Source organism: Penaeus monodon, chromosome 2 (genome assembly GCF_015228065.2).
Source record: "Penaeus monodon isolate SGIC_2016 chromosome 2, NSTDA_Pmon_1, whole genome shotgun sequence".
In the NCBI taxonomy this organism is placed as follows: domain Eukaryota; kingdom Metazoa; phylum Arthropoda; class Malacostraca; order Decapoda; family Penaeidae; genus Penaeus; species Penaeus monodon.
This window is the reverse complement of record NC_051387.1, coordinates 8,690,591-8,703,588: the sequence shown is the minus strand read 5'-3', so window position 1 is coordinate 8,703,588 and position 12,998 is coordinate 8,690,591. Positions and strand designations below refer to the sequence as shown.

Sequence of the window (12,998 nt, the reverse complement as noted above, 5' to 3'; positions counted from 1 at the left end):
TAAAAATCAGAGAAGAAAATCTTCCCAAGGTGCATTATGTGGGGTTGATGGTGGTGGGTGCTGGTGGTGGAATAAAGTACGCGATTTTTAAAAAATACTTAATAGTATTTTGGTATATATGGTGATCGGATGTAGATGTAACTTCCCCTTTGTTATCGCTAGTATGCGTTGAATTAATGGTGTCTTTTTTCAAGTCTTTTTTCAAGGGTTCCTCTTCGTAGTGTTTATCCCAGAGGTTTTGATATCAGAAAAAAAGCTAGTCAGAGTCTTAAGAAACGATGATAATTATTTTAGCTTTTCTGTTGTCAAAATCGGTAAGGGAACTTCTAAGGGGTATCTTGGCTTTCCATTCAATATACTTTTGCACAGGCTGTATGGTGCACCGTTCTGTGTGTGTGTGGAATGCACGGAACAGTAGAAACACGTAGTTCGATTATGATTTATGTCTTGTAGTTACTTGCTTTGGGTTCATATATATATAAGGCACTAGTAGTCCAGCTACGCACTTTTCGGGTTCAGTAGCTACTGTGCTGTGTGGTTGCCCCTAAATCTCGTTTCCTTTCCAGAGTATTTTAAGACACGGTTTCTGCTTGAGGTGACGGTAAACACATCTCTCCTCTTTTTCCCCTTTTCTCTCTCCTTTCTTCTCCTCCTTTGGTGTAAGGATCTTATTATTAATCTTCCCCCAATTTCTTGTCCCTGCCTCTTAGAGCACATCGGTTCTCGGCCAATCTTCACCAAGAAACTGAAAAATATGACCGTCATACGCGGCAGCACAGTGAGGCTGGAAGTGGATATATACTTAAAAAACACTCTCAGTCCGTACATTGTGTGGCGGACGGACTTGCCGCAGTTAGATCCGGATGTGGACTTTGATTCCCCTGAAATCATTATAAACGAGACAATACTCGCAGCTGCCGTAAACGGCCAGGTCAGATTGCATTCCCAAGGAAACGTGTGAAGCCTAGAAACATGATCCTAACACGTGTAGATTGAAATTAATAATGCCCGCGCGAGGTGTGCATGCGTTCTCCCTCCACCCGCAGTTTAGTGAAAAGAAATTATAATAAACAATAAAAAATAAGTGAACGAACATAAATTACATTTTCACTATAGAGCTACATTTTACCTTGGATTTGAACAAAAGAATTTGCGACGTGTTGAATATGTCGCAGTATTATGTATCTGCATATCAATTTTCGAAGTGTAGCCAAGGCTAGTTTATTGATTCAAGAGTGACCAAATAATGTGCCGATGTTTGATGATATTACTGCATGTGTTACCGCAGTCTATACTCATTAGATTTACAGACAGACTTTGTATAAGTAATAATCTGCATGTCTGGCTTTCTTGCATGACCTTTAAACTAATGTGCATGAACATTCTAATTGCTTATTGTGTATACTTACTTGTGAACCTTAAACCTAGTCTAAGGCAATGCATGTTTTGTCCAGGAGACCTTTACATTTTTATCAAAATATGTTTACGCAGTCTTATTTGATATCTTGCATGATAGGTGTGATTTAATTTCTCCGTGAGACGAAAATTTGTACGTCTGTTTATTCATCATATGTTGTATTCAAATGATTTTCGATTTGATAATTTTTTGAGTATTTACAAATAGTATATTTTTCATGGTTAAAGAATAGTTTTTTTTTTACTAATGTTCTTAAGGTTGTCTAACGGCTGTTGCATGTAGATGATATTTGCACCGTTGCCAAGAGCAGACGTAAACGAATTCAAATTAAGAACTGTCACAAATAATGTAGAATCAGGAATGGCCTCAGTATCATCTGACACCATTGCAATAAATCTAATCTAATGTCCGTGGCGCAGGAGGGCGGCAACATCACAAGCACAGAAGACCCTCAGGTGGTTCTGCTCACCAACGTCACTGAGAAAGATGCCGGATGGTACACCTGTATAGCCGCTAATAGTCTGGGCTACTCGTCGTCCACAGCCTACCTCAATGTGATCGATGGTAAGCTGGTGTTTGTCTTTGTAGCTAATGAGGCCAACAGCGGGGAAATTCAGTTTTCGTTGTACCTCTGTACACGTACACATTCATGCTCACCTACTATCACGCACGCGTGCACGTGCTCATACTCATACTCATACTCATACTCAGACTCAGACTCCCCCCACACACACATACACATGCTTACTCACACATACATACTTATACGTACATATACACTTGTACATACATGCATATATATACAATACACATATACATACACAGATACACATACATGCAAATACATACAAACATACTTCTATACATACATAATATATATATATATATATATATATATATATATATATATATATATATATATATATATATATATATATATATATATATATTACATTTACTGATTGATGATATTTCTAATGTAGAATCAACTATTCTTTTCTGTTAATATATGATTGTAACATTCTTCTTTTTCTATAGTCACTATGCCAATTCTATAAATTCACTCCATACTAACCAGAAGATTAACAAGAGCAGCGAGTTTTATGAAAGATTGACTTGAGTGCAAAATCCAGTCATTTGCAAGTGAGGCGTCCGTTGCGCCTTGCAATCGGACGCCGTCACGGTGCAACGAATTCCCTGTTGTGCTTTGCCAGTCGCATTGCAGCCAAGTCGTTCATATTGCTCAGCTGCGGTGGTGGCGGTGGTGGTTCTGAACAGCTTGTATTGTTTTTCAGCGGAGCCCATCCTTGCAGATGCGCAGTCGCACGTGGTGCCCATTCTGGCCGCGGTGTTCGTCGTGGCCCTCGCCGGCGTGGGCCTCATCCTCTCATGCTTTTGCAAGAAGTGGAAGAAGGAGAAGCGCCGAGCTAAGGAGCTGGAGAGGGCGAAGGAGGTCATCACCCAGCAGTGGATCAAGAAGGTAGACCTAAGTGGATTGTTGTCTTGAAAAAGAATGGATTATAATGGGCAAGGTGTTGTTTAAAAACTAGCCTTAGTGAGGGGCTTATTGTTCGACCTGGTTCTCAAAACGTTCTGCGCAGGTCATCGTCGAGCGCCAGAATTCGGACGCCTCGCAGGAGCCTCTCATCGTGCCAACCATCAAGATCGAGCGGTGCCAGTCCAACTCGCACAATGGCTCAGAAAACACAAGGATATCCGAGTACGAGCTGCCCTTGGACATCCTGTGGGAATTGCCGCGCTCGAAGCTGATCATGGGCGAGTCCCTCGGCGAAGGCGCCTTCGGGAAGGTAGTGAAGGCGGAGGTGCAGGGCATCAACCGGCCCGACCTCACCACCACCGTCGCTGTGAAGATGCTGAAGGGTGAGTTGTGGCAGATAATACAATTTAACGTATCAACAAATTGAATTTACATATATAATCACACGAGGCTTTTGTTTGTGTATATTTACTTTCCAAGTAAGAGAACAGGTCCGGACCAGACATTAATGAAGCCCTTTCTTTTCGCAACAGAGGGACACACGGACGCGGAGCTCATGGATCTCGTTTCGGAGATGGAGATGATGAAAATGATCGGCACACACATCAACATCATCAATTTGCTGGGATGCTGCACCCAAGATGGCCCTCTGTACGTGGTCGTGGAATACGCGGCGCATGGAAACTTGAGGGATTATCTGCGCAATAAGCGCCCATCCTCAGGCTATGAGAGGGCCATTGGTCAGGAGACGAACGCGCTCACGGAGAGAGATCTGGTCAGCTTCTCTTACCAAGTGGCTCGCGGAATGGAGTACCTCGCCTCTAAAAAGGTATTATAGGCATTTACCCAGCATTCTGTCCATTGCATTATGATTTTCTGTTGCCCCCAATGCTTCTTCAACGCAAAGCCGTGCATGCACTCTCCATATGATAGTTCCTATAGGTTGAATTCCCTCTTTTTCAGTGCATTCACCGTGATCTTGCCGCACGAAATGTTCTAGTCAGTAAGGACGGGATCATGAAAATAGCCGATTTTGGTCTTGCTCGAGATATTCACAGCCAAGACTATTATCGAAAGACGAGCGAGGGCCGCCTGCCAGTAAGTGGATGGCACCCGAGGCTCTCTTCCACAGAGTGTACACTTCACAGTCAGATGTGTAAGTGTCCTGGCAACATTTTCTTCTACTTCCACTAGTTGAAAATAAAAATAATGGCATATACATTTTACGTGAGATTTTGACGTTCAGAGAAACTGTATATGAGTCTGTTTAGTATTTCATTCCTGCCGTTTTAATTAATGGAGTGTTCCTTTTTGTTGATTAGGTGGGCATTCGGAATTCTTTTGTGGGAGATTATGACCCTGGGTGGAACTCCATACCCATCAGTACCCTCAGTCGAGAAGCTTTTCCAGTTGCTCCGAGAAGGTCACAGAATGGAAAAGCCCTCTAATTGTTCGCTTGAAATGTAAGTATCGTGTAATTTTACATTTTATTAAAGTTATATATTTCTTTCTGAAATCTGGACTACTTTTAATTTCATCATGAAATATTTAAAAAGTTATTATAAGAGCAGATGATCGATAATGTTAAAAGTCAGAATTAAGATCTAAGATTATCGTTTTTCTTTTTCTTTCATAGCTACTCGATCATGCGTGAGTGCTGGCGGTACCAGCCAACGCAGCGTCCGACCTTCAAAGAGCTCGTGGAAGACTTGGATCGTATCCTCACGTTATCGTCGACGGAGGTTAGTTTTTTCTTTTAATAATTATTTTACAAGAATTTACTATTTGATCATTTCCTTTCATGTTATTTCTTGATACAGTTTCCACAGAGAACACAATTTCTTAATGCAGTTTTCTCCTCCGCAGGATTACATAGACTTCTCGACACCTCAACTGGACACCCCTCCGAACAGCTGTGACTCGTCGCACACCTCAGACGTCCTTACTCCTCGCTGAAGCTCCTGACTTGGCAGTTTGTGTAACCGGTTACTCACTGTCCCGAGAGAAGACACTGGACTAGATGTTGCAGGGAAGCTTTGCAATTGCACTAGTGAAGAAAATGCCTAACAGTAGTACCGGATAAAATTTCAATACTGCTAAGCACAGGCGAGGTGGAGACCACAAGAAAGTAACTTTATTTTCTAGAATTCCTCTGCTAGTCTTCGGGCTGCTCTGTAGTAGACAGTGACAATTCATTTACAACAGTTCAGCTATGAGTGTAGTGAGAAAAAAGTGAATGGAACTAACGCCAGTGTTTTGCGAGTGTGAAGTGAACATGGTATTTGCATATGGCCATAGACTAGCACGAAGCAACAAAGACGTGTCATATGTTAAGCCATGGGTCACAATTGGTATTACTGCGGAAACAAGCAGTTAAGATGTGTTGAATATGAGCGAAGTGAAAAAAGTGAGAAGACCTCAGCCTGTCGTATCTACAGAGTTGACCTGAAGTTATGGGGTGCTATTTATCCAAGTCATATATATATAGTATATATTGTAGCTATATGTAATGTAATCCAAAAAAGCAAAAGCCCTAAACGTGTTTATGTACTTGCGAATTACATCAAAGATTTTTTTTTGTTTTTAATGCAGGGATAGCAAGTTTGAGTAGTGAATTTGAAGGATTTTATTTTTATTAATATTTATGATCCATAATATTAATGTATGGAGTTATATATATATATACACAATTAATTTTTAAACTTTCTGTTGTCTGTTAATTAAGTTCAGTACGCAGGTTACTCTAGTACTGGTAGTTAAATGTACTATTGTTTTAAATAGTAAAAGTGCCATATCCACTGCAGATTTTAAAATTTTATGGAAATGTTTGCAGCCATGTTAATTTGCAGTATGTCGTAAATCTAGCTACCGTTTTGGAAAAGGACTAGGAAGTGTGTGCCACGGAGATAGTCTTTTAGCACTTAGTTTGGTGGTTTACTCACTTGGAGAGATGTCAGTGCATTCTCAGGGGTTGATCAGGCTTAAGAGCGATAGAAGAAAGTTGCCTAGCGGTGTTCGACGTGGCTTGAGGTTCATGCAAGCTTTGTGCTTCGTACAGATTTAGATCTCGTGTCTCAGAGGTGGGGGGACGTCACTGAAGGGGGAGGCAGACCTGAGAATGGGCCTATACTTTTTTTTAAAGGTTTAGTAAAGAAGTGAATTCACTTTTTTGATGGGGTACCTGAGGGCTCAGCGTTATGTGTTGTTTTCAGACTTGCATTGTATACTGACTCCTGTAGATGGTTTTGCCGGAGAGAGAGAGAGAGAGAGAGAAAAGGGGGAATATGAAGATGATTCAGTAAGAATGTTCCTCTTGGAAATATGGTCTTGTATGTAAACTCCTCTTCATGCGACTTATTTAAACCATTGCATTTGCTAAACACTAAATTCCGGGGTCGTGAAAACAATCTTGAAGATCATCATAGCTTAATCAAAGCTATAAGTATGTGTCCATTCATTGGTCACGAACTTTAAAAGAGATGAAGAGAGCGGAATGAAAATAAAATATCGCCTTTACTCTGTTATTAGTCGATTCAACAAGATGAAAGGGAGGTGGAGCCTGCGACAGTCTTAGTATTATTTCTGCTACGACTGACGAACACACTGGTTAGACATGGGTTTCATAGCTGTTATGAACAAATCTTATTTTCTTACGTCTTACGGTGAACTGAGCTTCAGTGAATGTACAAATGAGGAGGCTTCTCCTAAGTATGCTTTGCAGGATTGCTTGAGCTCTCTCTTGTATTACAAAATTGGATGAAAAGTCAAATGTAAATATTTGAAATGCAGTCTAAATCGGTAAAGAAAAGAAAATCCTGGAATGGTGCTATTAGTATTTAGTTTCACTGGATGACAAAAATATATTGCCGAAAAAATATAAATTGAGTTCATGGGCAAAAACAAAACAAAACTAGCGTTTCGTTGGGCAAGTGATTACTTAGTGGAGAATTTCCATATTTGATTATTACTTTGGTTATCTGAAACCTAATGCTGCATTTTTTTCGTCTTTTCTTCGCGGATAAAAACAAACATTGGTTTGTGAATTCAAACAAAACTTTAATTTGTTGGGGTCGAAAGAAAAACATAATGTGTAAAAGTTATTAGTGTAAATAGATAATGTATTATAGTATCGAGAGTTATATCTGAAATATTTAGTTATTACTATTATTTTTCTGCAGAAGTGAACTGTACCTTATTATTCTAGTTATTTTTGCAAGTTATATGTAAAAAAGAAAAATCAAACATAGCCAGGAAATACACATCAATTCAAAGTCAATATGAGGTGCTAAAAGTCTTCATATAGTTATCCCTTCAGTAGTACCAAATAATCATAATTAAAGCCATTGGCACGTAAGTCATATCTTCTAATTATATTGTTATCATTTCCTCAATCTTTTGTATTTTTATGTACATATTTTCCCACTTATTTCTTTTTTTATCATACCAATTTAAGGACTGATGTCCATGCTCCAGCTCCCATAGGTTCTCATATACTAGTCACCCACTGTTCCTCTGTCCTGCACACAGAGCATTGCCAGATGGTACTCGCGTTTTCGAATGAAATAGGCGTTATCCTGTAGACGAAAAATTCTTTTCAACATTAGGGAGAAAAAATATAAAGACGCATCGAATTGTTTTATTTTTGGAACTGTGAATATTTTGTAACGGATAACCGGCCAAACCAGAGGAAAAGTAAGTAAGCATTGCAGGTATTATGTTTCTGTGTGCAGCACAGTGCTTCATGTGCCAAGTGTTGAGTGATGCCAAAGGCTTACATTTATATGTTTGTGTCAGTATTGAAAAATGTCTTTCTAGATAGCCACTTTACTGACTTCTTATACTAACACTCAAAATCACATGTACACTTCTTTATGTAAAAAGATATATTTCTGTCTTCTGTAGAAATATGCGAGATATAATTTATGCATCATATTTGATGTTTCAGCTGAATTAGTCATTAACTTAATAATAATTATTATTATTACCTGTAAAGCTGCAAAAAAGTAAATAACGATAATTTTCAGATCAAAATCAGTTACACTCTCTGTTGTCAGGATCAAACAGAGACGAAAGGCCTATTTTGTGTTTTCGTATTACAAAGATAGATGGAGAATTAATGTTTTATTTATTACAGGGATAGGTTAGCCATTGTCCTCCAGCAAATGAATTGCACAATTTTTTTTTTCATGGATTACTTGTAGGTGTACTTTAGCTGCTTGTCCCCCACGTGTAGATATTTTGAACAAGAGAAGGTGGCTTTAGTTTTATAACAAACTGTACATGTACACACGTGTAATTCTTACATGGAATAAATTTTTTGTTGTCAATTGTATGTGTTTTTCCCATCCTATTTTAAAAAAGAGTTAATTTGTCATGTTATTTCAGAGGAAAATGCCTTTATTTCACCTGATTGAAAAAAGAAAAGAAAAAAAGGGATGTTGGAGGAACCTGAATAATAAACAAAACCAGAAAAATAAAGAAAAATGTTCATTCAGACTCAGTCAAGGCTGCCTTATAGCAACTATTTTAGGCAGAAATTCACACTTAGATTTCCTTTCCATTATGCACAATACAACGCAGGACCATTTATATAAAACCTCAGTCTGTACGAGCGCCGTGGATTGTTCACAGAATTTTCTTTTCTTAGTTACTTGTGGGCTCACAGTGAATCTCTATTTTCGTTTTCTTTTACAAAATCCCCATTTTTAAGCACCGGCTTCACCTTCGTCGCTGGATGTTCTGTCTTGCCGAATTGCATTTTCTTTCTGCACCATCTTATCAAGAATTATGAGCAACGCAGAGAGAGATGTGACTTGCAGCTTGATTTGCATGGCAGACAGACAGATTAAAAGCCAATGAAAACACAGCCGCATGTTTATAAACGTGCGACTGTGTGAAAAGCAAGTCGAAATTCCTTAAAATGACAGCGAAGGCGCCTACGTGGATGCTTTTCCACTTGGCTTGGAAGGGATTCGATCGCTGGTCTTCCGCGCGGGAGTCAGCGACCATATCCATTCCGCTATAACTGTCTGATGATATATGAAAGATATTTGCCTATTTAAATGCAATGTTTCCTGCATTAATTAATTCATCAATTTAATATCATAGTGTATGCGTGAGTTAGTGAATGTGTGTGTGTGTGTGTGTGTGTGTGTGTGTGTGTGTGTGTGTGTGTGTGTGTGTGTGTGTGTGTGTGTGTGTGTGTGTGTGTGTGTGTGTGTGTGTGTGTGTGTTTGTGTGTGTGTGCGCGAGCGTGGGCGCGTGTGTATGTGTATTACCGGCTGTTCAAGAACAGAAATAACTTATAACCCATTTCTACTTGATCATCTGTATGGATTTATTGTTCAGTCCTCCACAATTTTTTTTTTTTTTTCAGAATTATGGATAAAAGACTGCAAACCTGGACTACGCTTTACTCTCACATTATCAGGTTCGGCAATCGGCTTAATACGCTATGTCCCGTATGAAATTCTCAGCTCTTGGACAATTATTGTTAAAGGAATATCTATACACATTCATTAAGGCTACAAACTAGCCTACACACATACACATACAGTATGCATATATACGTAATTTGTGTGTGTGTGTGCGTGTGTGTGTGTGTGTGTGTGTGTGTGTGTGTGTGTGTGTGTGTGTGTGTGTGTGTGTGTGTGTGTGTGTGTGTGTGTGTGTGTGTGTGTGTGTGTGTGTGTGTGTGTGTGTGTGTGTATGTATGCACGCACTGTCTATGAAAAAATATGCAAAGTAATAGCCACGGCTCCTTATCCTTCGATCAGATAAAAATAATGTATCTCACATTTGTTTGTCCTGAAATACAGTGTTTAACTTTGCGAACAAATTGCATCGCATTGCAGAAAGGAAAAAAAAGAAAAAAAAATGAACTTCATAAAATGTAAAAGAAAAGGATTATGAAGTAAAAAAAAAAAATCAAATTCAAAGGAATATGAAGAAAATATTTTATTCAAATCGGAAGCTTTCATTAACCCTCAAAAAAAAAAAAAAATAATAATAATAATAATAATAATAAAAAAAAAAATAAATAAAAATAAACGAAAACAATACTTAACCTACCATCAGCATTATTGTTGTTGTTGTTGCTGTTATCATTAGGATCGTTATTATTAATATTATCATTATTACTATTAATACTATTACTGAATTTCATTGATGATTATATAATTAGCAGCAAATATGATTTTTGGTTAAGATATCACCATCTTTCTCTTTGTCAGTATCGTTTAAATATATATCTTTATGATAGTTTTTATCTTGGCTGTCATTCTTATAGCTACTGAATTATCATTATCATTATTTATTATTATTTTTGTTAAAATTATTATTACTACTACTAGTACTGATACTACTACTACCACTATTATCTATAATAATAATAATAATAATAATAATAATAATAATAATAATAATAATAATAATTATCATTATTATTATTGTTATCATCATTATTATCATCATCATTATTTGCATAAGGATCGTTAATATTTATATAACTGAAGACATTCTTCGAAAAAAGACTAGAGCGGAAGTGGACATGGAAGTCGCCATCTGACATCAAAAACGAAATTGACTTCATAATTTCAAATAGGCGCGATGCAGTAAAAAAATTGTGGAAGTTATTATTAAAGTAAATGTTGGCAGCGACCACAGAATGGTCAGAGGCCAAATTTAATTACACCTCAAAAGGGAAAGGAGTAAACTCGTACGAAAACCGCAGCCAAATTTAGCTAACTTGAAGACCAGAGTGACAGAATTTAATCTTAACATTAACGACGAAGATCTCAAACTTGACCAAATCAACAAACAGTTCAACGACATAATAAAAGAAGCTGCACTAGATGTAGCCGGTAAGAACGTCAAGCAAAGCTTCAGCAAGTTCTCAGCAGAAACTAAAGAGCTTATGCAAAAACGTAGGGTCATGAAAATATCGTCAAGCAGGGACAAAATAGAATTAGCCGAACCAACAAAGACTATAAACAAAAAGAAAAGGGAAAATGTACGGAAATTCAATACTCAAATAATAAATGAAACAGTGATCTCTGGTGCTAGCATGAAAACAGTTAAAAGGAGACTCGGAATAGGGAGAAATCAATTGTATGCAATAAAGAAACCAGATGGAGAAGTGACATATAATAAGAATGAAATCATAAGAGTAACGGAGGACTTTTACAGGGATCTATACAACTCAAATGAACAACCACGGATAGAAGTGAATGCGGTAACTAGAGATGTACCTAGCATCACAACAGAAGAAATAAAAAGAGCGCTTAAAGGCATGAAGAGAGGGAAAACACAAAGAGAAGATGGAATTAGTATAGACCATATAATAGATGCATGAGAAATTGCAACAGTGAAACTAGCCAATCTTTTTAACAAATGCCTTATCAACGGGAAAACTCCAAAAGCCTGGAAAATGCAACAATTATTTTGATACATAAAAAGGGGACAGAAAGTATATAAAAAAACTACCGACCAATAAGCCTCCTTTCAGCTACTTACAAACTATTCACAAGTCATGACAACTCGCATCTCTGACCGTCTGGAATCTACCCAGCCTAGAGAACAAGCAGGCTTTCGCAGTGGATTCTCAACAGACCACGTCCACACGTTCACCCAAATAAAAGAAAAAATAAACAAATATTGGAAACCTCTGTGTATGGCGTTCATCGATTACGAAAAGGCATTTGACTCTGTAGACATACCAGCAGTACTAGAAGCTATCCGAAGACAGGGAGTAGAGGAGGTGTATTGTAAAATACTGGAAGATATATGCAAAGATGGGGCAGCAACCATCAAGCTCCACACGGAAACCGACAAAATACCAATTTAAAAAAATGTTAGACAGGGCGATACCATCTCACCAAAACTGTTTACAGCTTGTCTTGAGGAAATATTCAAAAAGCTAGAGTGGAATGGAAAGGGTATAAAAATATGAGACGAATACCCAAACAATCTAAGATTTGCAGATGATATTGTTCTCTTCAGTGAATCTGCAAATGAAAAGCAGCAACTAATAAATTATCTGAATAGAGAAAGTCTGAAAATCGGACTTAGCATGAACAAGAAAAAGACTAAAATCATGTTCAACAGTTGAGTTCAGTTCGAACAGATACAAGTACAAGGCAAAGCGCTAGAGGTAGTGGGCAAGTATATATACCTAGGACAACTCGTACAGACAAACACATCTAGTGAAGAGGAAATGAAGCGCCTTTGGCAGACACAGTAGCATACTAAAAAGCTCCTTGCCATTATGTTTAAAAATAAAAATCTTTAACCAATGTGTCCTACCAGTTATGACCTATGGATCAGAAACATGGACTACAACCAAATCACTGGAGAGGAAACTAATAAGTGCCCAGAGAGGGATGGAGAGATTGATGCTGGGAATTAGTGTGTGTGTGTGTGTGTGTATGTATATATATATATATGTATATATATATGTATATGTATATACATATATATGTATATGTATATATACATATGTGTATATATATATACATATACACATATATACATATACATATTAATACATACATATATATATATATAATAATATATATATATATATATATATATATATATAATATATATATATATATATATATATATATATATATATATATACATAATATATACACACACATATACATAATACACACACACACACACACACACACACACACACACACACACACACACACACACACACACACACACACACACACACACACACACACACACACACACACACACACACACACACACACACACACATATATTCATTGTTAGACTAACTTTTCCTTTATGCTCACACTATTTCTGTCTCTTCCTCGTATTCTTTATTCCTCTTTCCTTCTCTCTCCAGATATCTTGTTGTACTTGTCTCTTTTTCTAAAGGTCTCTTTGCTCTTTTTTTTTTTTTCCCATATGCATATTTCATTCTGCATCCACAGAAATCTTTGATATTTTCTCTATTTGACTATTTTTTGCTTTTTATGCCCCATTCTTCCCTTTATAACATTGATGTGTAGCAGATATCTTTCTTTACTTTTTTTTCCCATTTTTATT

General features: G+C 37.4%; 1 protein-coding gene across 1 annotated transcript in view; it reads left to right on the top strand.

Annotated features, from left to right (window-relative positions):
- Window positions 1-8,242, top strand: part of LOC119580946 (fibroblast growth factor receptor 2-like) — a 27,287-nt gene extending 19,045 nt beyond the window's left edge. Inside the window, 9 exon segments of the mRNA XM_037929195.1 lie at window positions 1,837-1,981; window positions 2,713-2,897; window positions 3,019-3,298; window positions 3,449-3,744; window positions 3,879-4,011; window positions 4,014-4,071; window positions 4,238-4,378; window positions 4,552-4,657; window positions 4,782-8,242. Of these exon segments, the coding sequence (XP_037785123.1) occupies window positions 1,837-1,981; window positions 2,713-2,897; window positions 3,019-3,298; window positions 3,449-3,744; window positions 3,879-4,011; window positions 4,014-4,071; window positions 4,238-4,378; window positions 4,552-4,657; window positions 4,782-4,871 (1,434 nt within the window). The 3' untranslated portion in view covers window positions 4,872-8,242.
- The last annotated feature ends 4,756 nt before the right edge of the window (window positions 8,243-12,998 follow it).